Below are 22,938 nucleotides of genomic sequence, written 5' to 3' on the forward strand. Positions count from 1 at the left end.
ATGAAAACACAAAGTGTAACACAATGATTAGCTTTTAACTCCTCCAATAAGAACACAGATTTTAGTTTTCTTGCATTAATTTTTTAATAAGGTTTTTTATGTTAAGGCAATTGAACTGGAAAGTTTCAGGCCACAGAATAAGATGTTAAAGAATCATGTTTGACTGTGCTGGTGCATGTTGCCAACCATTAGCTAGCTGGAAGTACAATAAATAGTACAAATGGGATGGACGGAAGATGATGGATTTTTTTTAAAATTTATGACCACTATAATGGACTGGTTTTCGTACATTCTTGATTTATTGTTCTGATCACCAGATAAACAGATCTGTCACTACCTTTGAGTGTACTAAAAATAGTCTAATTTCATCATTGCTGAATAGCTTCATAAGTTATAGAATCCCTACAGAGTAGAAACAGGCCATTTAGCCCATCAAGTCCACACCACTTCCGAAGAGCATCCCACCCTGTCCCACCCCCCTACCCTATCTCTGTAACTCCACATTTCCCATTGCTAATCTACCTAGCTGGCACATCCAGCCAATTTAGTAAGGCCAATCCACCCTAAACTGCCCATCTGTCTGCGTGGGTTTCCTCCGGGTGCTCCGGTTTCCTCCCACAGTCTAAAGATGTGCAGGTTAGGTGAACTGGCCATGTTAAATTGCCCATACTGTTTGGTGCATTAATTAGAGGGAAATGGGTCTGGGTGGGTTACTCTTCGGAGAGTTGGTGTGGACTTGTTGGGCCGAAGGGTCTGTTTCCACACTGTGGGGAATCTAATAAATATAAATAAAAATCTTTGGACTGGAGGAGGAAACCGGAACACCCGGAGGAAATCAAGGGAGAATGTGCAAACTCCACACAGTCGCCAAATGGTCGAATTGAACCCGGGTCCTTGGCATTATGAAGCAGCAGTTCCAACCATTCAGTTACCATGCTGCCCCAGTAGTTGTAAGGATTACATGCATGATAACTTTAGATTAATCCTTAAACCAAAGATCACAGATTACATGCAAGAAGTAACAACTGCAATAAAACCCAGGAAACCTAAACAGAAGTTAAGCTATCTATGTATACTCAAGCTCAACACAGCAGATATATCTTAGCAATAAAACTGAAAATACTGGAAAAACATCATGCAGCATCCCTCTGTGAAGAGGAGTGTTAGGGGTTTCAGGTCTGTGACTTACAGATTATTTCCAGCATTTTCTCACTTATTTCAGCTTTGCAGCATCTGCAATATCCTGCTCATGCAGGCATGGCTCAGTTATAATACATACCAATATATATCTTACCTCTCACTGGTGCAAGGGTTTTGTGAGCACCTTTTGCAGGGTTATGATTTGATCCCGGTGCACAAGCTCCTTTGCTTGTTCCAGGGCTGTACCCAAATGTAAAACTGGAAGACGCTTTAATCAGAGATGGATTTGGATGCCCATTGCTGATTCCAGAGGCGCCAGTCCCATTACTCTTCATCTTACTGAGAGAATTTTCTGAGATGGAGGATGTTATCCCACTATGTTTGAGAGAGAACGAATACATCAAAGCATCTGATGTACAGTACATAAACATCAACTCAGTAAACAGCAAATTATTTATCTTCAGTAGCTCACTGTTACCGTAAATAATAAAGCGTGTATGATTTTCTCTTTCTCTTCATTTGAGATCACATTTCAAAAGTACCGCATATAATTGCGGTGGAAAGGTGAACAGAAGAAAGCCTAAATTGGTTAACTATTCACTTGAATAAATTTAATTCAATAGTTTGACAGTAGTATAAAGTAGCAATTTAAAAATTGTTATTTGTTATTTCAGTAGTTACTTTATAATTTATACACATGTCAAAAGCAATTTCCCATTTGGAAGCATACCAAACAAAATGTCATCACAAAGTTCTGTTTACTTCCACCATAACAAAAGTAACACCATTACATTTTATGAAACAAAAAGCAGTCATCTGTAGTAATCCCTCTTCTCTGCAAAACAAAGTCAAAACAAGGATTGAAGCAGAGATACAAACCACATGATACTCCTTTGATAATCAACCATAAACTATTTGTTGCTATTAACTCTATACCACTTTGGTTGGTGATTTTGAAAAACCTATTAACAGTAATATGTTCTAACACCTGCATGTGCAAAAACCAACTGTGCAACTTATTCAATTCTGCCCAAAATTGACAGGAGTCCATGATTACACACATGACTGAAGTAACAGGTCATGATTCGATGGATCTGGCAGTCTGAAAATCAATAGTTACATTCTATTGATTAGATTAGCTTAGATTCCCTAGAGCACCCGGAGGAAACCCACGCAGACACGGGGAGAATGTGCAAATTCCACACACACTGGAGGAGGCTGGAATTGAACCCAGGTCCCTGGTGCTGTGAGGCAGCAGTGCTAACCACTGAGCCACCGTGCCACCCATCGTGTTGTCAAAGAATCACAGAATCCCTACAGTGCGAAAAGAGGCAGTTCAGCCCATCAGTCTGCACCAACCCACCGAAGAGCATCCCACCCCTACCATATCACCATAACCGTCATTTACCATGGCTAATCCACCTCGTCTCCACATCCTGGGACAACACAGACAATTCAGAATGACCAATCCATGTAATCTGCCCATCTGTGGACAGAAACCAGAGCGCCCGGTGGAAACTCATGCAGACATTAGCAGAGCACGCAAACTGCACAGTCACTCAAAGTTGGAACTGAACCGGGGTCCTGAGCACTGTGAGGCAGCTAACCACCGAGCCACCTGCCACCCATTGACATGTCCATTGGCAAGATTTGATTTAATCTTTTATCTTCCTCCACTCTTAAATTCAGTAACTATCAAGCAGGGCACAATGCTTGATCTTGAAGGAACTATCCTAGACTTCCAAATCACCTGTTTTCAGCTCATGCATGAAATACTATATCTAATGACACACATCTCTAAGAACAGTACAGCACAGAAAGAGCCCATTTGCCCCAGTCATGTTCAGAGCAATTTTAGTTGTCCATTCCGCTGCTCTTTACACATTCCTACAATTTGTCCTCCTCCAAGTATTATATATAAACTAAATTTTAAAAAATCAACTTGATCTGGACATGTTAAGACACTTCCGTAGTCATCAAATGCTAAGGGACATCTGAACCAGACACAGAGACATCATCACAATACACTTTATTAGATGCTTATATGTACATGTCATGATATATCAAATCTGGATTATTCAACTTTAAATCCAATAGATTTACTATAAAGTCTTGAACTAAGGTTGGGAGAAGTAAAATAAGTCTTGGAACTTTTCAAAATCATCACCAAAGCCACCTGACCTGAAAACAGACAAACTCTCAAAGAAGATAGAAAGGAACATCTAATATCTGGGATGGATTAGTGCACTCAGAAAAGGCTATCCGAGGATTAAGTGGCTGGACGCTGAAGTGCATCATCTGGAGAGTTCAGCAGTGAATGAGACTTTCAGATTGCTCTGCAAATAAGACTTCTCAACCACAGGTATAACTAAATCCAAAATTAATTATGTAAAGGAGATAAATGAAACCCTCCCTCTCTCTACAGGGAAGAACCATCACAACTCTGGAGTAATATCCAGAAACTTGCAATATTGTAAAAAATAAGGAAGGTTTCTTGGAAGTGTGCCCAGGTCAGCAAGGAATTGAACAGCCCTCAGAGAAAATCGATTGCAAGTCATGATCTTTTAGAAAATGGAAAACCTGCCAGTTAACTATCTTAAGAAGAAAGAAAAGTTCAACCTGTAATTCCTTAATTATAAAACTGCAAATGTTATGGCACATCTCTAGAGTAGGTGGGACTTGAACTTAGTGTCCCTACCTCTGAGCGAGGGAGGCCTATCACAAGAGCCCTTCCAACTAGATGATTTCAGCCAACATTGGTCTCACCAATGTCCGATGTAATTGAAGTATAAATTCTCTATATTTGCATTCAATTTCCTCTGCAATAAACAATAACATTCTATTAACTTCTCAAATTACTTGCTGCACTTGCATATTAACCTTTTGCGATTCATATAAATCTCTTTGCACCTCAGTAGGCCAAGTTCTCATCATTTATATTCTTGCCAAAATTGACAATTTCACCTTTTTGCACATTGTATTCTATTTTCCAGATCTTTATCCACCACTTATCTTGTCTATGTCCCTTCTGGTTTCATTGTGTCCTCCTTATAACTTTCCTGCCTATCTTTGTACTATCAGCAAATTTAGCAATCATACCTTTCAGTCCTTCATCTAAGTCATCGACATAATTCTAAAAAAAATCCTAGCCCTGATCCCTGTGGCACATCACAAGTTACATCTTGCAAGCCTGAATATGATTAACTTTTGTCTACACCTCCTGCTGGCAAGTCAATCTTTTATCTATGTCATACCTCCTAAACCATGAACTTTGGTTTTCCACAATAACTTTTGATGTAGCACCTTATCAATGCTTTCTGAAAGGAATTTTCTGTTTTTTATTGTGACTTACTTGGGACCTTTAGAAGTCCTTGTGACATTTTTTTTTGACATTGCTGTGCTTCTTGTATTTCGAATATGCTTCAACATCCATGCACGAAGTTTAGTCAGACAACTGTATTCTGACAAAACAACTCTCGGCCAAGGATTACAATCAGCCATATCTAAGGCTGCAATGGCTAAAGCTCTCCCCACCTAAGGAAATGAGGGAAACAGAAAACTAATTAACAGATCAGACAATTACTTTTATGTGATAGCTATGGCTGTCCACATATGCCCTCTCAAATTATTAACCACCTTGGTGAGCGGTTCTTCGATTAGCTGTAAGACATTAAAATCTAGAATTATCACACAATTCTAGAGTCCATGAAAATCCAATCTAGATAACAGAATCCTTACAGTGCAGACAAAAGCCATTCAGCCGAGCAGGTCTGCAATGGCCTGCCGAAGAGCATCCACCCTATACCCATAACCCCATATTAGCTAATTCACCTAGCTTGCATATCCCTGGACTCAAAAGGCAATTTAGTATGGCCAATCACTTTACCTGCACATCTTTGGACTAGGGAAGAAGACCAAAGCACTTTGAGGAAACACACACAGGGAAGAGGAGAACATGCAAACTGCACAGACAGTCACCCAAGACTGTAATTGATCCCCAGGTCCCTGGTGCTATGAGGAAGCAGTGCTAACCACTGTGCCACCATGCCACTCATCTATGCCTGATAGACAGGTAGCTTTGCAAAATGGTTAGCTAAGAAGTCAGTGCTTGATGGTCAGTTCTTTAATCCACAATTCAAACTCTAGATTCATTTGACAGCATTCTACAGTTCAAGTGTGAAGTTTCTTGACCAGCAGAATAAACTAATCTTAAAGTAGCAACAGTATACCACAATTAACTGTGTTTCTTCTCCAAACAAGGCTAAATTTCATTTGCACAAGTTCTGATATATTCAGATTTAACTTCCATTATACCATAATGCTGGGTACTCCCACAGTTTTATTTAGCCCCTACAAAATTTTACAAATATATTGTGAGGAATATGCAATTTTTTCTAGGTTTCAGGATTTCTGCAAATATGAATAATTAAAAGTGAATACTCAAGTCTGGTTTTCAAAATAGAAATTGAAGCCCTCACTTCTTTCATTAACCTTGGAGTTCTAATAATTTAGAGACAATCCAAGGAATTTCCATCAATACTGAAAAATGTGTTGCTGGAAAAGTGCAGCAGGTCAGGCAGCATCCAAGGAGCAGGAGAATTGACGTTTTGAGCATAAGCCCTTCTTCAGGAATGAGGAGGGTGTGCCAAGCAGGCCAAGATAAAAAGGTAGGGAGGGACTTGGGAGGGGCTTTGGGAATGTGATAGGTGGAAGGAGGTTAAGGTGAGGGTGATAGGCTGGAGAGGGGGGAGGGGGCGGAGAGGTCGGGAAGGAGATCGCAGGTCAAGAAGGTGGTGCTGAGTCCAAGGGTTGGGACTGAGATAAGGTGGGGGGAGGGGAAATGAGAAAGCTGGAGAAATCTGCATTCATCCCTTGTGGTTGGAGGGTTCCTAGGCGGAAGATGAGGCGCTCTTCCTCCAGGCATCGTGTTGCCATGGTCTGGCGATGGAAGAGGCCAAGGACCTGTATGTCCTTGGCGGAGTGGGAGGGGGAATTAAAGTGTTCAGCCACGGGGCAGTTGGGTTGGTTGGTGCAGGTGTCCCAGAGGTGTTCTCCGAAACGTTCCGCAAGTAGGCGGCCTGTCTCCCCAATGTAGAGGCGGCCACATCGGGTGCAGTGGATGCAGTAAATTATGTGTGTGGAGGAGCAGGTGAATTTTTGACGGATATGGAAGGATCCCTTGGGGCCTTGGAGGGAAGTGACGGGGGAGGTGTGGGCGCAAGTTTTGCATTTCTTGCGGTTGCAGGGGAAGGTGCCGGGAGTGGAGGTTGGGTTGGTGGGGGGTGTGGACCTGACGAGGGAGTCGCGGAGGGAGTGGTCTTTCCGGAAAGCTGATAGGGGAGGGGAGGGAAATACATCCTTGATGGTGGGGTCTGTTTGGAGGTTGCAGAAATGACGAAGGATGATACTATGTATCTGGAGGTTGGTGGTGGTAGGTGAGGACCAGTGGGGTTCTGTCCTGGTGGCCATTGGAGGGGTGGGGTTCAAGTGCAGAGGAGCGGGAAGTGGAGGAGATGCGGTGGAGAGCGGAGGAGATGCAGTGGAGAGCATTGTCAACCACGTCGGAGGGGAAATAGCGGTCTTTGAAGGAGGAGGCCGTCTGGGTTGTTCAGTATAGGAATTGATCCTCCAGGAAGCAGATGTGGCAGAGGCGAAGGAATTGGGAAAATGGGATGGTGTTTTTACAGGGGACAGGATGGGAGGAGGTGCAATCTAGGTAGCTGTGGGAGTTGGTCAGTTTATAGTAAATGTCCGTGTTGAGTCGGTCGTCTGAGATAGAAATGGAGGGGTCTAGGAAGGGGAGGGAGGAGTCCGAGATGGTCCAGGTAAATTTGAGGTCAGGGTGGAAGGTGTTAGTAAAGTGGTTGAACTGTTCAACCTCCTCGTGGGAGCACGAGGTAGCGCCAATACAGTCACTGATGTAGCGAAGGAAAAGGTGGTGCCAGTGTAGCTGCGGAAGATGGACTGTTCCACATATCCAACGAAGAGGGAGGCATAGCTGGGGCCCATGCGGGTGCCCATGGCTACTCCTTTGGTTTGGAGGAAGTGGGAGGATTGGAAAGAGAAATTGTTCAGAGTGAGGACCAGTTCAGTCAGTCGAAGGAGGGTGTCAGTGGAAGGGTACTGGTTGGTTCAGCAGGAAAAGGAAGAAGCGGAGGGCTTTGAGGCCTTCGTGATGGGGGATGGAGGTGTACAGGGACTGGATGTCCATGGTAAAGATAAGGTGTTGGGGACCGGGGAAGTGAAAATCATGGAGGAGGTGGAGGGCGTGGGTGGTGTCCCAAACGTAGGTGGGGAGTTCTTGGACTAAGGGGGACAGGACCGTGTCGAGGTATGTAGAGATGAGTTCGGTGGGGCAGGAGCAGGCCGAGACAATGGGCAGTCAGGTTTGTGGATTTTGGGCAGGAGGTAGAAACGGGCGGTGCGGGGTTGTGGGACTATAAGGTTGGAGGCGGTGGATGGGAGATCTCCTGAGGTGATAAAGTTATGGATGGTCTGGGAGATGATGGTTTGGTGGTGGGAGGTGGGGTCATGGTCAAGGGGGCAGTAGGATGAGGTGTCCGCGAGCTGGCGTTTAGCCTCAGCAATGTAAAGATCGGTGCGCCAAACTACTACCGCGCCTCCCTTGTCTGCCGGTTTGACAGTGACGTTGGGGTTGGAGCGGAGGGAGTAGAGGGCTGCACATTGCGAGGGTGAGAGGTTGGCATGGGTGAGAGGGCTGGACAGGTTGAGGCAGTCAATGTCGCGGCGGCAGTTGGCTATGAAGAGATCGAGGGCGGGTAAGAGGCCAGCATGGGGTGTCCAGGTGGATGGGGTGTGTTGGAGGCAGGAGAAGGGGTCGTCAGAGGGTGGGCGAGAATCCTGGTTGAAGAAGTCGGCGCGGAGGCGAAGGCAGCAGAAGAATTGTTCGATGTCTCACCGCGTGTTGAACTCGTTAATCCGGGAGTGTAGGGGGATGAAGGTGAGGCCTCTGCTGAGGACTGATCTTCCATCAATGCAATAGCAAGTCTAAGAATATCCAAACCCCTATCCCAATTGTGGCCATTTAGCTTTGTAAATAACCATCAATGTTACTGAATATTCATTCTAAATACAATTTACAGGATCCCTAATTTTCCATCAATTCAACATTCACAGAATCAGATAATCTAACACACAATTCAGAGGGTTAAACAGCAAAGATAGTTCTTTAAAAGTATTTATTTTAAAACGGAGTGCATAGTATAATGATGTGCATGAGGAAACTAACACAAAATGTTTATAATCAAATTGAGCTGACACAGTTTGGAATATTGTTTCTCATTGGAAATTGATGAGCTGCATAAGAAAAGTCAATGAAGGCCAATATCTCATACTGCTTTACAGGCAACTAAACATAGTCAGAGAGTCAAATAGCATTAAAACAGAGCCTTTGGTCCAACTCATCCAAGTTTCCCAAATAAAACTAGTCCTATTTGCCTGCCTTGGCATATATCCCTCTAAGTACTTTTGAAATGTGGTCACAGTTGTAATGTAGGAAATGCAGAAACCAATTTTTGCAGAGCAAAGTAGCTATAATTATGCACTTTGAACATTGCACAAGATGCCAACTAATGGGGCACTGTTAGCTGTGAGAAAGAGGAAGCTATTCCATTAGGATGGAATCCCCCAAGAACAGGCTATGAACAATGTCATAAATAATCAAACAACTAGTACAGTAAACAGGGCTTCAAACTAATAACAGGAGGAACAATTCAATAAGGATACAAATTCAAGGCTGTAGAATAGCGATCTAAATAAAACCAAGCTGGAGGATCATTATAGGACTGCGGCGATTAAAGTCATATGAATTATAAAGAGTAACATTAAAATTAATGGTGCCAAATCTGATTGTACAAGGCATTGTAATGAATAACGGTAGCTGCAAGATCATGACTTGTGAATTTGTCCATCCGTGTCAAAAATAAGTAGCAACAAAATTCAACATACATGGGCAAACTTACATATCTGGGATTTTTAACAGGTCTCACACTCGCAAATTTCATCATTCATGGGGGTTCTCAAAAACGGAACGCTCACGTATACAAAGGAAGGACCGGAGATTAAATAATAGCTGAAATAAATAGGGGGTATAATCCAATAGGTTTGACTGAGATGTAGTTGCATGGTAACCTTTCCAAAAAGGAAAAATGTCACCAGCAGCAAAACAAGTGAGGTAAGACTGTGTGCCTCACTGCACGCGAGAAGGCTGCAGAGAAAGGTGGGGCCAATCATTGTGGTTTGTCAGATCACCTACCCATTAAGATCATGTAGACAATGACAACACCCCAGAGTCCCAGTCTTAAATAAAGTTGTATTCAGGTTTCCATGGTCTTTGTAAACAAGTAAATTCAAGAAAAGTGTCAAAAATACCACCAGAATTCTTCATTGCATTCAGTGAACTGACCAAAGCATTTGATTCAATAAATCATGAGGCTTTATTGACCACTCCCTAAAGGTTTATATGTCCAAGAAACTTCATCACAATCCTAAAACTGCTTCAGGATGATATAATTTTCACTTTTATTTGTAAAACTATACTTCATAAACACACACACACACTTCTGTACATTCTTTGCACACCAAGGCAAAACACTGGAATTTGACACACTCTGCAATTGCAAAAACCAAGGGCATTTAAACTTTACATGGTGGTCTTCCTCCACTACGCCTTGGCGGCAGCTGCCCCAAGCTTTAGAATGTCCCTCGGCATGTATCATAGAACCGCTAGAGTGTGCAAGCAGGCTATTCAGTCCATCGACTCCACACTGCCCCTCCAAATAGCATTCAATCCAGATCCACTCCACTGCCCCCAAACCAATCCCTGTAATTCTGCATTTTGCATGGCTCACCCACCTAGCCTACATATCCCTGGACAGTGGCAATTTAGCATCGCCAATCCACCCTAACCTACGTATCTTTGGACTGTGGGAGGAAACCGGAGCACCCCGGAACAAACTTTGCTAAAAACCACTGCATATCTCTCCAGACTTGCTTTCCAAAGGCATATTCCAGAAGGAGATATATGACAATCTTTACGCCCTCGCAGCTGCTTCGAGGACAGCATGCAGTGCCACAGAGAGACTGGGCATGCATGAAAGATCTTACAGGTAGTGCCTTTCTCTTGAATAGCCAAGCAATGTCTTGGTGCTTGTTGGAAAGTTCTGGTGATGAGGCATTCTGCCAAATGACTGTGGCAGTCTATTCAGGGAACCATGCAATAGGATCCCCTCTCTCCCTTTCCCACAGGGGCTGCAGGACACAACCTAATGGACTTGGGATTGAAGGTGTTCTTTACAAAATTCTTCATGAAGGAGAAGTGATAAGGAACAGTCTAACTGCATTCAGAGATTAGTGGGGTAGAAGTTGAGGACCAGGGCGGCTCTATCCTTGTTGCCCTTGGAGGGGTGGGGTTCAAGGGCGGAGGTAGGGGAAGTGGAGGAGATGTGCTGGAGGGCATTACTGATCACGTGGGAAGTTGTAGTCTTTGAAATAGGAGGCCATCTAGAATGTCCAGAAGTGGAATTGCTCCTCCTGGGAGCAGATACAGCAGAGGAATTGCGAGTAAGGGGTCGCGTTTTTACTTTGCGGGGCTGGGTGTCGGGGGGGGGGGGGGGGGGGAGAGAGAGGAGTGGTTTAGTCCACACAGCTATGAGATGTCAGTGTTGAGTCAGTCCCCGTTGACAGAGCTGGAGAGGTCCAGGAAGGGGAGGGAGGTGTCCGAGATGGCCCAGGTGAACTTAAAGGTCAGGGCGGAAGGTATTTGAGAAGTTGATGAACTGTTCAACCTCCTCTTGGGAGCACAAGGTGGTGCCAATACAGTCATCAATGTAGCGAAGGAAAAGTTGAGGGATGGTGATGGCGTAACTGAGGAAGATGGGTTGTTCCATGTATCTGATGAAAAGATAGGCGTAGCTGGGGCCTATCCGGGTGCCCATGGCTACCCCATTGGTCTGAAGGAAGCTGGAGGGCTCGAAGGAAAAGTTGTTGCGGGTGAAAGCCCATTCTGCCAATCAAATGATTGTGTCGGTGGAAGGATACTGGTTGGGTCAGTGGGATAGGAATAACTGGAGGACTTGGAGGCCTTCGCCATGGCCGATGGATGCGTATAGAGACTGGATATCCATGGTGAAGATGAGGCATTGGAGGCCAGGGAAACAAAACTCATGGAGGATTAGAGGGAATGGTTGGTGCTCCAAATGTACATGGGGATCAAGAGGGGCAGGACGGTGTTGAGATATGAGGAGATAAGTTCAGTGGGGCAGGGGCAGACTGAGACAATAAGTCAACCTGGGCAGTCAGGTTTGTGAATTTTGGGTAGGTGCAAACTGTGGGGTTGGAGGCTGTGGACAGTCTGGGAGAGGATGATTTGGTGATGGGAGGTGATGTCATGGCGGTATGGGGAGGTGTCTGAGTTGGCATCTGGTTTCGGTGATGTAGGAGCCAGTGCGCCAAACTACCACTGCACCTATCTTGTCCACTGGTTTAATGGTGAGGTTGGGGTTAGAGCAGAGGGACTGGAGGGCTACACATTGTGAGGATAAGAGGTTGCAGTGGTTGGGAAGGGTGAGAGATTGAGGTGGTTAATGTCACAATGGCAGTTGGAGATAAAGAAGCCCGTACAGGGGCCAAAACGATGGAGTGTGTTGAAGGCGGGAGAAGTGTCCACGGAGGGAGGGTGGGAGGCATGACTGAAGTAGTAAGCATGGACACAGAGGAGGAAAAGATCAATGTCACAATGCATTCGAAATTTGTTGACCTGGGAGCGTAATGGAATTAAGCTGAGACCTTTACTGAGGACTGATCATTCGTTCTCAGTGACGGGGAGGTCTTGGGGGAAGTGGTAAAAACCCAACAAGGCTGGGGCCTAGCGTTGAGAGTAGAGTTGGAGACTGCCCCCACTTCAGGGACAGTCACGGGATCATTGATGACATTATAGGTGATGGTCATGGGGGCAGAAGTGGTGTATTTGGTGGCATCTATGGGGGCGGAAGTGGCATCTACGGCAGCATAAGCAGTGCTTTTGGTGGTGTGTGCTGGGGCAGCATGGTTGTCATCAGTGTTCTGGTGGGTGATGTCAACTGGGGGTAGAAGTGACACTGGCGGTGGCAACCACGGGAGTGGAAGTGACATGCAAGCAACATTGGAGGGGTCCAAAGGAGATTTGCTAGAATGATCCCAGGGAGGAAGGGCTCCTCATACCAGAAGTGGTTGAGGACTCTGGGTGTGTAATCAAAAGAGTTTAGAAGGATGAAAGGTGTGGGGAGAAAATCTCATTGAAATTTACAGAATATTGAGAGACCTGTATAGAATGGACATGGAAAAGATGTTTCCACTCTTAAGTCAGACGAGGATCTGTGGGTACAGCCTCAGAATGAAGGGATAGCCCTTTAGAACGGAGGGTGGTGAATCTATAGAACTCATGGCCTCAGAGCCTTCTGTGGTAAAGTCATTGAGATAGACAGGTTCTTGATTAATACAAGAATTAAGGCAGAAGACATATCAGCAACGATCAAATGGTAGAGCAGACGCCACTGGCCAAATTGCCTAATTCTGCTCCTTTATCTTATGGATTTTAAGAGTTTTTAGGAACCATGTTAGGAAGAGGTCATTGAAAATATTAGAGGCACTGGCATAAAAGATGAGAAAATTATAGAAAAAAAAACTATTTGCATCAGTGTTCACAACAGAAAGCAAAAGATACATTGTGGGGAACTTACAAGTTCTTAACATTAGTGAAGGCAAAAAAGCTGAGAAATTAATGGGATTAAAATTCCCCCATGCCCAATGCCCTTCTGCCTAGAGTTTTGAAAGAGTGGTTACAGTGATTGTAGATTATTTGAGTATTTGAGGCTCCAGAACTCCCTAGATTCTAGAAGGCTCCCAATGGATTGAAACAGAGCGAATATTACCTCTCTCTTTTCAAGATAGGAAAGAAAAAGAGAATGATCAGTCAGGTGGCCAAAATGAAAAGTAGGTGGAATCTATAACAACATATATTACAAAGCAACAAGTCATATTGAAAATTACCATATTCGGCAAAGCCTAATGAGAAGGAAGTGATGTTTGGCAAATCTATTAGAGCTTTTTGAAGGTACAACAAGCAGGACAAGCAAGGGGGAATTAGTGGATGTAGTATACTTGGACGTTTGGAAGGGATTAGGTAAGGTACTCTACAATAGTTTATTGCACAAGATAATGCACATGGGATTGAAAATATTACATGGAATAGAACGAAGACTGGTTCACAGACAAAAGTAGAAAAGGACCAAAGAAGTCACTTTTGGGATGATAGTTAGTTTCAAGTGCTTAGGCCTCAGTGATTTACAATCTATATCAATGACTTTGAGAAAGGATGATTTGGAGGTGCTGGTGTTGGGACTGGGGTGTAAAAGCTTAAAAATCACACAACATCAGGTTATAATCCAACAGGTGTATTTGGAAGCACTAGCTTTCAGAGCGCTGCTCCTTCATTAGGTGGTTGTGGAGGATGAAGGAGCAGCAGTCCGAAAGCTAGTGCTTCCAAATCAACCTGTTGGCCTACAACCTGGTGTTGTGTAACTTTTAACTTAGATAAGGGAAGTGATAAATCCAGGTTTTCTGGTGATAGGAAGCTAAAAGGGAAGAAATAACACAGATAGGTTGCTGAAGCACATGGACTGCTTCAAAAGATGACAACAGATTGTATATACTGGGGGGATTGGGGAAATGTTAAATTATCAACTTAGGTAGGAAGAATGGAAAAACTGAATTCATTTAAAAGGTGAAGTATTAATTCAGAGGCGAGACCTTGTGTATGCATCACAAATTCAAAACACTGCATATATGACACTTTATGTTTACAATGTTTACATACTTGTTCAAAGATTTCTTTAGTATATTTAGGTGGAAAAGCAGGTAGTGGTGGTGGACTTGCTCGTCCATTGTCATGGCAAGCAGGAGGAACTGAGTTCACGCAGCGGCCTGTATTATAATTACATTCCAAGGTATAGCTGTGGAGGAAAACACAGAAACTTTGAAAAGTCACAAAACTTTTAGACAAATTCTCTAATGAAATTACATTAGGAAAATTTTTTGCATCATTGTGAGCCACGAGTGAGGCCCCAGAAGACAGAGGGTAGTGTGTATCATAGTCATAGAGACGTACAGAATGGAAACAGACCCTTCGATCCAACTCATGCATGTTGACCAGATATCCCAACCTAATTGCACCTGCTAGACCCAGCCCATATTCCTCCAAACCCTTCCTATTCATATACCCATTCAGATGCCTTTTAAATGTTGCAATTGTACTAGCCTCCACCACTTCCTCTGGCAGCTCATTCCATACACGCACCACCCTCTGCGTGAAGTAATTGCACCTTAGGCCTCTTTTATATTTTCCCCTCTCACCCAAAACCTATGCCCTTTAGTTCTGGACTCTCCCACCCAGAAAAAAGACTTTGTCTGTTTATCCTATCCACGTCCCTCAAATTTTGTAAACCTCTATAAGGTCACCCCTCAGCCTCCGATGCTCCAGGGAAAACAGCCCCAGCCTGTTCAGCCTCTCCCTATAGCTCAAATCCTCCAATCCTGGCAACATCCTTGTAAATCTTTTCTGAACCCTTTCAAGTTTCACAATATCCTTCCGATAAGGAGGAGACCAGAACTGCACGCAATATTCCAAAAGTGGCTTGACCAATGTCCTGTACAAATTGTGCCATAATTCAAGAAAGGCTGCAAGAAAAGCGTGGGAACTATAGCTCAGTAAGCTTAACACCTTTGGTGGTTAAGTTACATATGAAGATTCTGAGAGATAAGAATATACACGCATTTGGAAAGACAGGGTTTGACTGGGAGTAATCAGCTTTGAGAGTGGATATCATCCCTCACAATGTTAGAGTTCTTTGATGAAGTGACCAGGAAGGTTGACGAGGGCAAGGTGACAGACATAGTCTATATGGATTTCAGCAGGCCTTTGATAGGTTCCACACGGTAGGCTGCTCTGGAACTCTTGAACACATGGAATCTAGGAGGAGTTGGCAAATTGGATACATAGTTAGCTTGATAGTAGGAAGCAGAGGGTCATATTGGAAGGATGCTTGTCGGACTGGAGGCCTGTGGCTCGTGGAGTACCTCAGGGGTTGGTGCTGGGCCCATTACTGTTTGTTATCTATGTCAATGATTTGGATGAGAATGTACAAGGTATGATTAGTAAGTTTGCTGATGACACTAAAGTAGGTGGTGGAGAGGATGGTTATCAGAAACTGCAAGGTAAAAACAATGACTGCAGATGCTGGAAACCAGATTCTGGATTAGTGGTGCTGGAAGAGCACAGCAGTTCAGGCAGCATCCAAGAAGTTCCTTGGATGCTGCCTGACACTAATCCAGATATCAGAAACTGCAGCAGAACCTGGACGGTACGGTGGCACAGTGGTTAGCACTGCTGCCTCACAGCGCCAGAGACCCGGGTTCAATTCCCGCCTCAGGTGTGGAGTAGGTGTGGAGTTTGCACATTCTCCCCGTGTCTGCGTGGGTTTCCTCCGGGTGCTCCGGTTTCCTCCCACAGTCCAAAGATGTGCAGGTCAGGTGAACTGGCCATGCTAAACTGCCCGTAGTGTTAGGTAAGGAGTAGATGTAGATGTAGGGGTATGGGTGGGTTACGCTTCGGCGGGGCGGTGTGGACCTGTTGGGCCGAAGGGCCTGTTTCCACACTGTAAGTAATCTAATCTAATCTAATCTAACCTTGAAAAGAGAAACGGTAAATGGAGTTTAATATAGATAAGTGTGAGGTCTTGCATTTTGGAAAGTCAAATCAAGGTAGGAGTTTCATGGTGATTGGTAGGGCCTTAAGGAGTGCAGTGGAACAGAGTGATCTTCAAGTTCAGGTTCACAGTTCTCTGAAAGTGGAGTCACAGGTAGACAAGGCAGTGAAGAAGGCTTTTGACACACTGGCCTTCATCAGTCAGGGCATTGAGTAGAGAAGTTGCAAAGTTATGTTGCAGTTATAAAGGACATTGGTGAAGCCGCACTTGGAGTATTGTGTTCAGTTTTGGTCACCTTACTATAGGAAGGATGTTATTAAACAGGAAAAAGAATGCAGAAAAAATTTACAATCTACATGCTGCTAGGACTCAAGGGTCTGAATCTTAGGGAGAGGTTGGACAAGCTAGGACCTTTTCCTTTAGAGCATAGGACACTGGAGGGAGGACCGTATAAAAGTGTATAAGATCATGAGAGATATGGAAAGGGTGAATGTACTGTGTTTTTCCCAAGGTTGGGGAATAGAGAACTAGGGGCATCAGTTTAAGGTTAGAGGGAAAAGAATAAAAGGGAACTTGAGGAGCATTTTTTTTTACACTGAGGGTGGTAAGTATTTGGAACTAGCTACCAGTAGAAGTGGTTGAGACAGGTTAAACAACATTTAAAAGGCATTTGGATAAATACATAGAGAGGAAAGGATTTGAAGGATATGAGCCCAGTGCAGGGAAATGGAACTAGCATGGACAGACATTTTGGTCGGCATGGACCAGTTTGGGTCAAACAGCCCGTCTTGAGCTCTAGAACTCCAGGACTCTAAAGTAGGTTATACCAACTTTAAAAAAAAGAATGTTTTGGCTTCTTTTGAAAAACAGTACAATCAAACTGAGCATCTATAATTATACTTGAATTATGATAAAATCTTAAATAGAAAACTAGAATAGCAAACAGCACCATCTTGTGCACCACTGAGTCAGATTCTACCGACTACGATGAGAGATTGTCCAGTAATGAGAAATCTAATTAGAAACCAAGTCAAAAATAATATTTTCAGATCACTGTGGGCATTGTATTTTCTGTTGAACAGGAAATATAGAACAAAATGAAATTTAAAGTGACTAGCTGTTTGTTTTTAAGTATGTCCAATAGTCATAATAAAGCTTTGCTGTATTATATTTTCCTGAATATTCTAAGTCAATTATTTTGTTTGAATTATGAACAGATTTCAGATTTATTTTTCAAATTTTGAAAAGAAATATAAATGTCATGCTGCCTAACACTTTTTTTTTCTTAACTTTAAGCTTAAAAAAGTACATAATAGCAAAGAAACAAAATAAATTAAAGGTGCATTTATTGTCTGGATTGAACTTATTTGATCTGCATTTTCAAATTACAGGCTTGTTTCTGAGAATAATATCAGTTTTTGAAAATATAACAAAATGCTAAAACTTCAGTTTTGAATTGAATCATTACAAAATTTACTTATGAGTAAAATTATTTAGAACAATTAGGGCACTCAACGTAAGAAATTTAAGTTACATTAAAAATGCTCGAGTTAAAGATATGAATATTATTTCAAAAACTTTCAGCTGTCAACATTTGCATTCTTTAACATGACATAAATACAAAATAAACATTTTTTATTTAAAACTCTGCAAGTAAAAAAAAACTGAAGTATAAGCAAAACAAAAAACTTTTCATAAACTGTATGAAACACTCTCTCACCTGTGAATAATTCCAGTTGCCTTATAAATTGCCACTCTCCCACTTCCCTCTTTAGACTGTCCATCCCTTTTGTCTTTGGCATACATGTTTCTCTCAGAGAAATTGCAAGCCGTGAAATCAAAGTGTGCTGAGTTCATAGAGATCAGTTTTGGAAACAACATATTCTCTATCTAATTGGATAATGAAAAAAGAAAACTATTAAATGGAAGAATTTTATCCTATTTGAGAATATTGAGCTTAAAAATCACCAAGCACAGGAAGCAAATGTTTACATTTATGGAAGTAGAAGCATTTTTAAAAGTGAAAGCAGTAACACAGTTCAATCAACACAGCCAAAAATATGCATCCTACAGAATCTGTGTTGAGTGTAAAAGAGATATTGGGTGCACTTATAGTAATCTTCCAAGAAACCAGATTCAGGAAAATTCTCAGAGGATTTGTACACTTTCAAAGTAACACTTTTATTTAAAAAGGGAAGTTGATAAAAAATATGGCAATTATAGGCTAGTTAGCTGGACATCAATCATTGGGAAAATGTTAGGATCTATTATAAAGATCGTAATAGCACATCATTTAGAAATACATATGGTCAAGCAGAGTCAGCACAGCTTCACGAACAGGAAACCATGCCTGATAAACTTATTAGAATTGGATTTAGCAAGCACGATACATTAAGGGGAAGTGTGTGTTAGTATATGTTGCATATGGCATGCACAAACATAGCACACAGAGTCCCACTGGCAATCTTAAATTGGTTGTCAGCATAGTTCTTATTACATTCAAAATTATTTAGCAAGTGACATCCAATCGTTCAAGCACACCTAATGTTGGAAACTGGAATTTTGCAAGCATGGCCTGGTTATGTATGGTCAGCACCTTGACTATTGCAAATAGCTAAAGGGACATGCTGTTTGACATGATCTGCCAGTATTTGGGACAGTTCAACAAACAAGGGTAGGCTTATACAATTAATGGTAGGGTCTAGGTTGTATTATAGATCAGAGAGAGCTCAGGGTTCGGGTACATAATTCTTTGAAGTTTGCGTCACATGAAGACAGAGTAGTTAAAAAGGCATTTGGCATGCTTGACTTCATTGTTCAGTCCTTTGGAGTATAGGAGTTGGGAAGTCGTATTGAGGTAATACAGGACATTGGTGTGGCCGCTTCTGGAATACTGTGTCCAGTTCTGGCCACCTAGTTATTGTAAAGATATTATTAAGCTGGAGAGAGCTCAGAAGAAATTTACCAGGATGTTGCTGGGTGTGGAAGGTTTGAGATATAAAGAAAGGCTGGATAGGCTGGGACATTTTTCAATGGAGCCTAAGGAGTTGAGAGGTGACCTTACAGAAATTTATAAAATAATGAAGGCTATAAACAGACTTAATGGTAGGTGTATTTTCTCTAGGAGAAATTTCATGACTAGGGGGCACATTTTTAAGGTGAGAGAAAGAAGATTTAAAATAGACATGAGGGGCAAAGATTTTACATAGTAAATGGTTTGCGTGTGGAATGAACTTCCTGAGGAATAGTGGATTTGGGTAGAAATACAATGTTGAAAACTCAATTGAATAAGTAGGAATGATTTGGATGGATATAGACCAGGAGCAAGCAAGTGGGACGAGTTTAGTTTGGGATTATGTTCGGCATGGACTAGTTGAGTCAAAAGGTCTGTTTCCATGCTGCATGATTCTATGATAAGTTACTTAATAAAGAGCCCATGGTGTTGGAGCTAGCACATTAGCATGGATATGAGGATTGCCTAACTAACAGAATAGAGAGAGTTGGTATAATTGGACATTTGCAGGATGACAACCTGTAATTTGAGAGTTCCAAAGTGATCAGTGCAGGGGTCACAATTATTTACAATTTGTATTTTGCTTAAAAACGTGTTGCTGGAAAAGCGCAACAAATCAGGCAGCATCAAAGGAACAGGAGAATCGACGTTTCGGGCATGAGCCCTTCTTCAGGAATGCCCGAAACATCTCAATTCTCCTGTTCCGTTGATGCTGCCTGACCTACTGTGCTTTTCCAGCAACACATTTTTAAGCTCTGATCTCCAGCATTTGCAGTCCTCACTTTCTCCTTTACAATTTGTGTTAATGATTTGGGTGAAGTGAATGTACTATAGCCAAATTTGTGGATGACACAAAAAACATGTGGGAAGGTAAGTGCACTGAAGGTGTCTAGAGAGATATGCAGACAGGTTCAACAAATGGGTCAAAACTTGTCAGGTAGACAACGTGGGGAAGTTATGCATTTTGGCAGGAAGAACAGAGGAAAGCTGAACATTAGTTAAATAGAGAAAGAAAGTTTAGGGACACAGGGATATGAATCATTTTATTAAAAGATTTAAGATTCTTAGGGGATTTGAAAGGATGGATGTAAAAAAGTTGTTTCCCCTAGTGGGAGAGTCTGGGACCAGAGTGCATAATCTCAGACGAAGGGATCACCCATTTAAGACAGAAATGAGTTTATCTGCAGAATTCTTTACCACAGACGGCTGTAGAGGCTGATTGTTAAGTACATTCAAGGCTGAGATAGACAGGTTTTAAATCAATGATGGAATTGAGGGTTACGGGGAAAAGTCAGGAGAATGAAGTTGAGGATTATCAGATCAACCATGACCCCTCTGAATGGCACAGCCGAATGATTAAGATAAATGCCTACTTCTGCCCCTATATCTTATGATCTTATAACATTCAACCTAACCAGAAGCAAAAATGATTCCATTTTAATGTTCTATGACATGGAAACAACAGATTTGCAATGAAGTGTGGAAAGCAATAAAAGAAAGAGGCAGTGCAAATCTTATTTTTAACACTGTAAACTATGCTGAAGGCTTGAAGTCTTTAAAAGACAACTAAAATCTCAAGTTGAATTAAGTTTTTCAGATCCAATATCCATTTACTTAGATCCCCAAAGAATGGAATAGCCGAAACACTCCACCTCGTTTCAACTGATATGAAAGAGTGCATTGCTCAAAATAGTACCTGAAAGCCATACCCTCCTCAGGCAAATAACATATGCTAAAGAGGAACAAGAACAACATGATGTGTTAACATCAGAAGTTAACCAAAACAGAAATAAAGAAAGGGGAGAGGAAAATTCTGTAATAGGATGGAAAGCAGAAGTGGAGCAGCTAAATCGACGTTTCGGGCAAAAGCCCTTCATCAGGAAGGGCTTCTGATGCAGGGCTTTTGCCTGAAACGTTGATTTCACTGCTCCTTGGATGCTGCCTGAACTGCTGTGCTCTTCCAGCACCACTAATCCAGAATCTGGTTTCTAGCATCTGCAGGTCATTGTTTTTACCTGGAAAGCAGAAGTGATTAAATTCCAAAAGGGAGGAAGGAGAAAGAAAAACAAAAAGGAATGGGCTAACGCTCTGAAATCACAACATTCTCCCAATTCGGACCTTTTGTGTATCCATAAATTCATTGTTCTACAATTGGCAGCAATCCTCTTAATATACCCAAATCACTCCTCACCTCTTTTTCCTTCTATATAAGAACCTTTAACATCTATCTCTGACTAGATTTTGGATGCCTGCTTTAATATCACCTTATGTGGTTCACTTTCAAATACTTCCTGATATCCTGATGTTAGAAATACGTTTGGATATTTCACACAATTTATGTTATTGGACTGGTTGAATTGATTGGTTAGTTTCCATGATGCAATTCCTGGTTATTTTCGAGGGCATTAAATTTTACAATAATGCGCACACCTTCGAAAGCATCCAATGTCATCTTTGTAGATAGTATATGAATAAACTAATACGGAGACAGAAAAAGTTACACTTTTAAAGTTTAAGGATGCAATGTCAAATGCACTGAAACATTTTAAAATGAGCAGTTTGCACCAACTTTATTACAGTATATCCAAATCTTCATGATATCCGGCATCATTTTCTGTTGTCTGCTGATGGTATTCACACAAAATATATTTACAGAACTGAGATCCCTCATGCAATGTAAGGAATCTATAATAATAACAACATCTCATTTTATATTTTATGTTAGAATGCAATAAAATCACTATGTACTCAGATAAAATGTGTTAGTTCAAGGGTGGTGTAAAGATTTGTAGCTCGGGTGCCAGTTGCAGTTGTCATACGTATGTTCACCAAGGACATCATGTGCAGGACAAACATGGTGTACAAGATTCCATGCAGAGACTACACAAAACATTGTATAGGACAAACAGGCAGAAAACTAGCGATCTGCATTCATTAACATCAACTAGCCACTAAACGGTACAACCAGCTATCCTTAGTATCTATACACACAGAAGACAAGGACCATAAATTCGACTGGGGACAACACAACAATAACAGGACAAGTCAAACAGAGGACAGCCAGAGAACTCCTAGATGTTTGCCACTCTCAGTGGACTCTATCAATAAACACATTGACCTAGACCCAATATACTGACTATTGCAACAAACAACCGGAAGCAGCGGGAACGAAACCAAATAAATTCCAACCGACACAGTACAGCAGCACTTCAAAGGAGACTCCACAGCATTGATGATGTGCCTAGAAATGGGACAATATGTCTGCAAACCAAATTCCCAGCTCAGTGAACATACCCACAACAACTGCAAAATGTGTTAGTCTTGGGATTCACTGAACAAATAATACACTTAATACTTACCTGGTTATTTTCACCAGGAAGTGAATTTCCATACATAAAACAACCCCGCTTTGAGGCATGGCCATGCAAGTCCACATAGTATGCAATTCCACTTTCATGTGGAGGAATGTGCTCAACAGTTTCTGAAGGGTCAAAACTATCAGTTGCCTTCTCGCAAAATGCACCATTACCACTCGATGAAACTGTTTTTCCATTGTGTGTTTCTGAAAGTGGCTGCCCATTGTTATCTTTGCTTTGAATTAATGAATCTGAATGGTCAATATCTTTACAGGAAATTATACAATCTACTTCCCCATTTTCAAAGTTTTTTATATTTTTGCTTTTCTCCATCTCTGACAGAGTGGTCTCAAGAGAGGTAGAAGTCGTATTGATGGAATGGTTCAAGTCTTTTGTGCATAGAGGACCACTGGATGACAATGAAGAGAGCTTTTTCCAGTCACAATTACCCAAAGACACACGATTGTTAACGTGATGATACAGGATGACTGCACGGGCCGCATAGATTGAAGGGTGCAAATTAAAATCTGGATTCAAGTATAAACGATTCAGATTCACACCTCTAGAGTCAGTACTGCAAAATACAAAACACAGAAACATAAATTGAAACAGAACAGGTTAAGGCATTCAGCCACTGTGCCAATGCTGCCTTTCTGGTAAAGCTCTC

The 22,938-nt window shown here is 42.1% G+C and overlaps 1 protein-coding gene across 10 annotated transcripts in view; it reads right to left on the minus strand.

The window, feature by feature from the left end:
• Window positions 1–22,938, minus strand: part of agbl5 (AGBL carboxypeptidase 5) — a 126,092-nt gene that overhangs the window by 62,688 nt on the left and 40,466 nt on the right. For all 10 annotated transcript variants that reach the window (XR_011955316.1, XR_011955317.1, XM_072562881.1 and 7 more), the window contains 5 exons: window positions 22,275–22,845; window positions 17,623–17,792; window positions 14,015–14,150; window positions 4,493–4,674; window positions 1,295–1,515 (listed from right to left, as the gene is read on the minus strand). Coding sequence is in view for 8 of the 10 variants with exons in the window: in XM_072562881.1 (XP_072418982.1) it covers window positions 1,295–1,515; window positions 4,493–4,674; window positions 14,015–14,150; window positions 17,623–17,792; window positions 22,275–22,845 (1,280 nt within the window). In the remaining 2 variants the exon portion in view is untranslated. The remainder of the gene's footprint in view (window positions 1–1,294; window positions 1,516–4,492; window positions 4,675–14,014; window positions 14,151–17,622; window positions 17,793–22,274; window positions 22,846–22,938) is intronic.

The sequence above is a fragment of the Chiloscyllium punctatum genome, chromosome 3 (genome assembly GCF_047496795.1).
Source record: "Chiloscyllium punctatum isolate Juve2018m chromosome 3, sChiPun1.3, whole genome shotgun sequence".
Classification (NCBI taxonomy): Eukaryota; Metazoa; Chordata; class Chondrichthyes; order Orectolobiformes; family Hemiscylliidae; genus Chiloscyllium; species Chiloscyllium punctatum.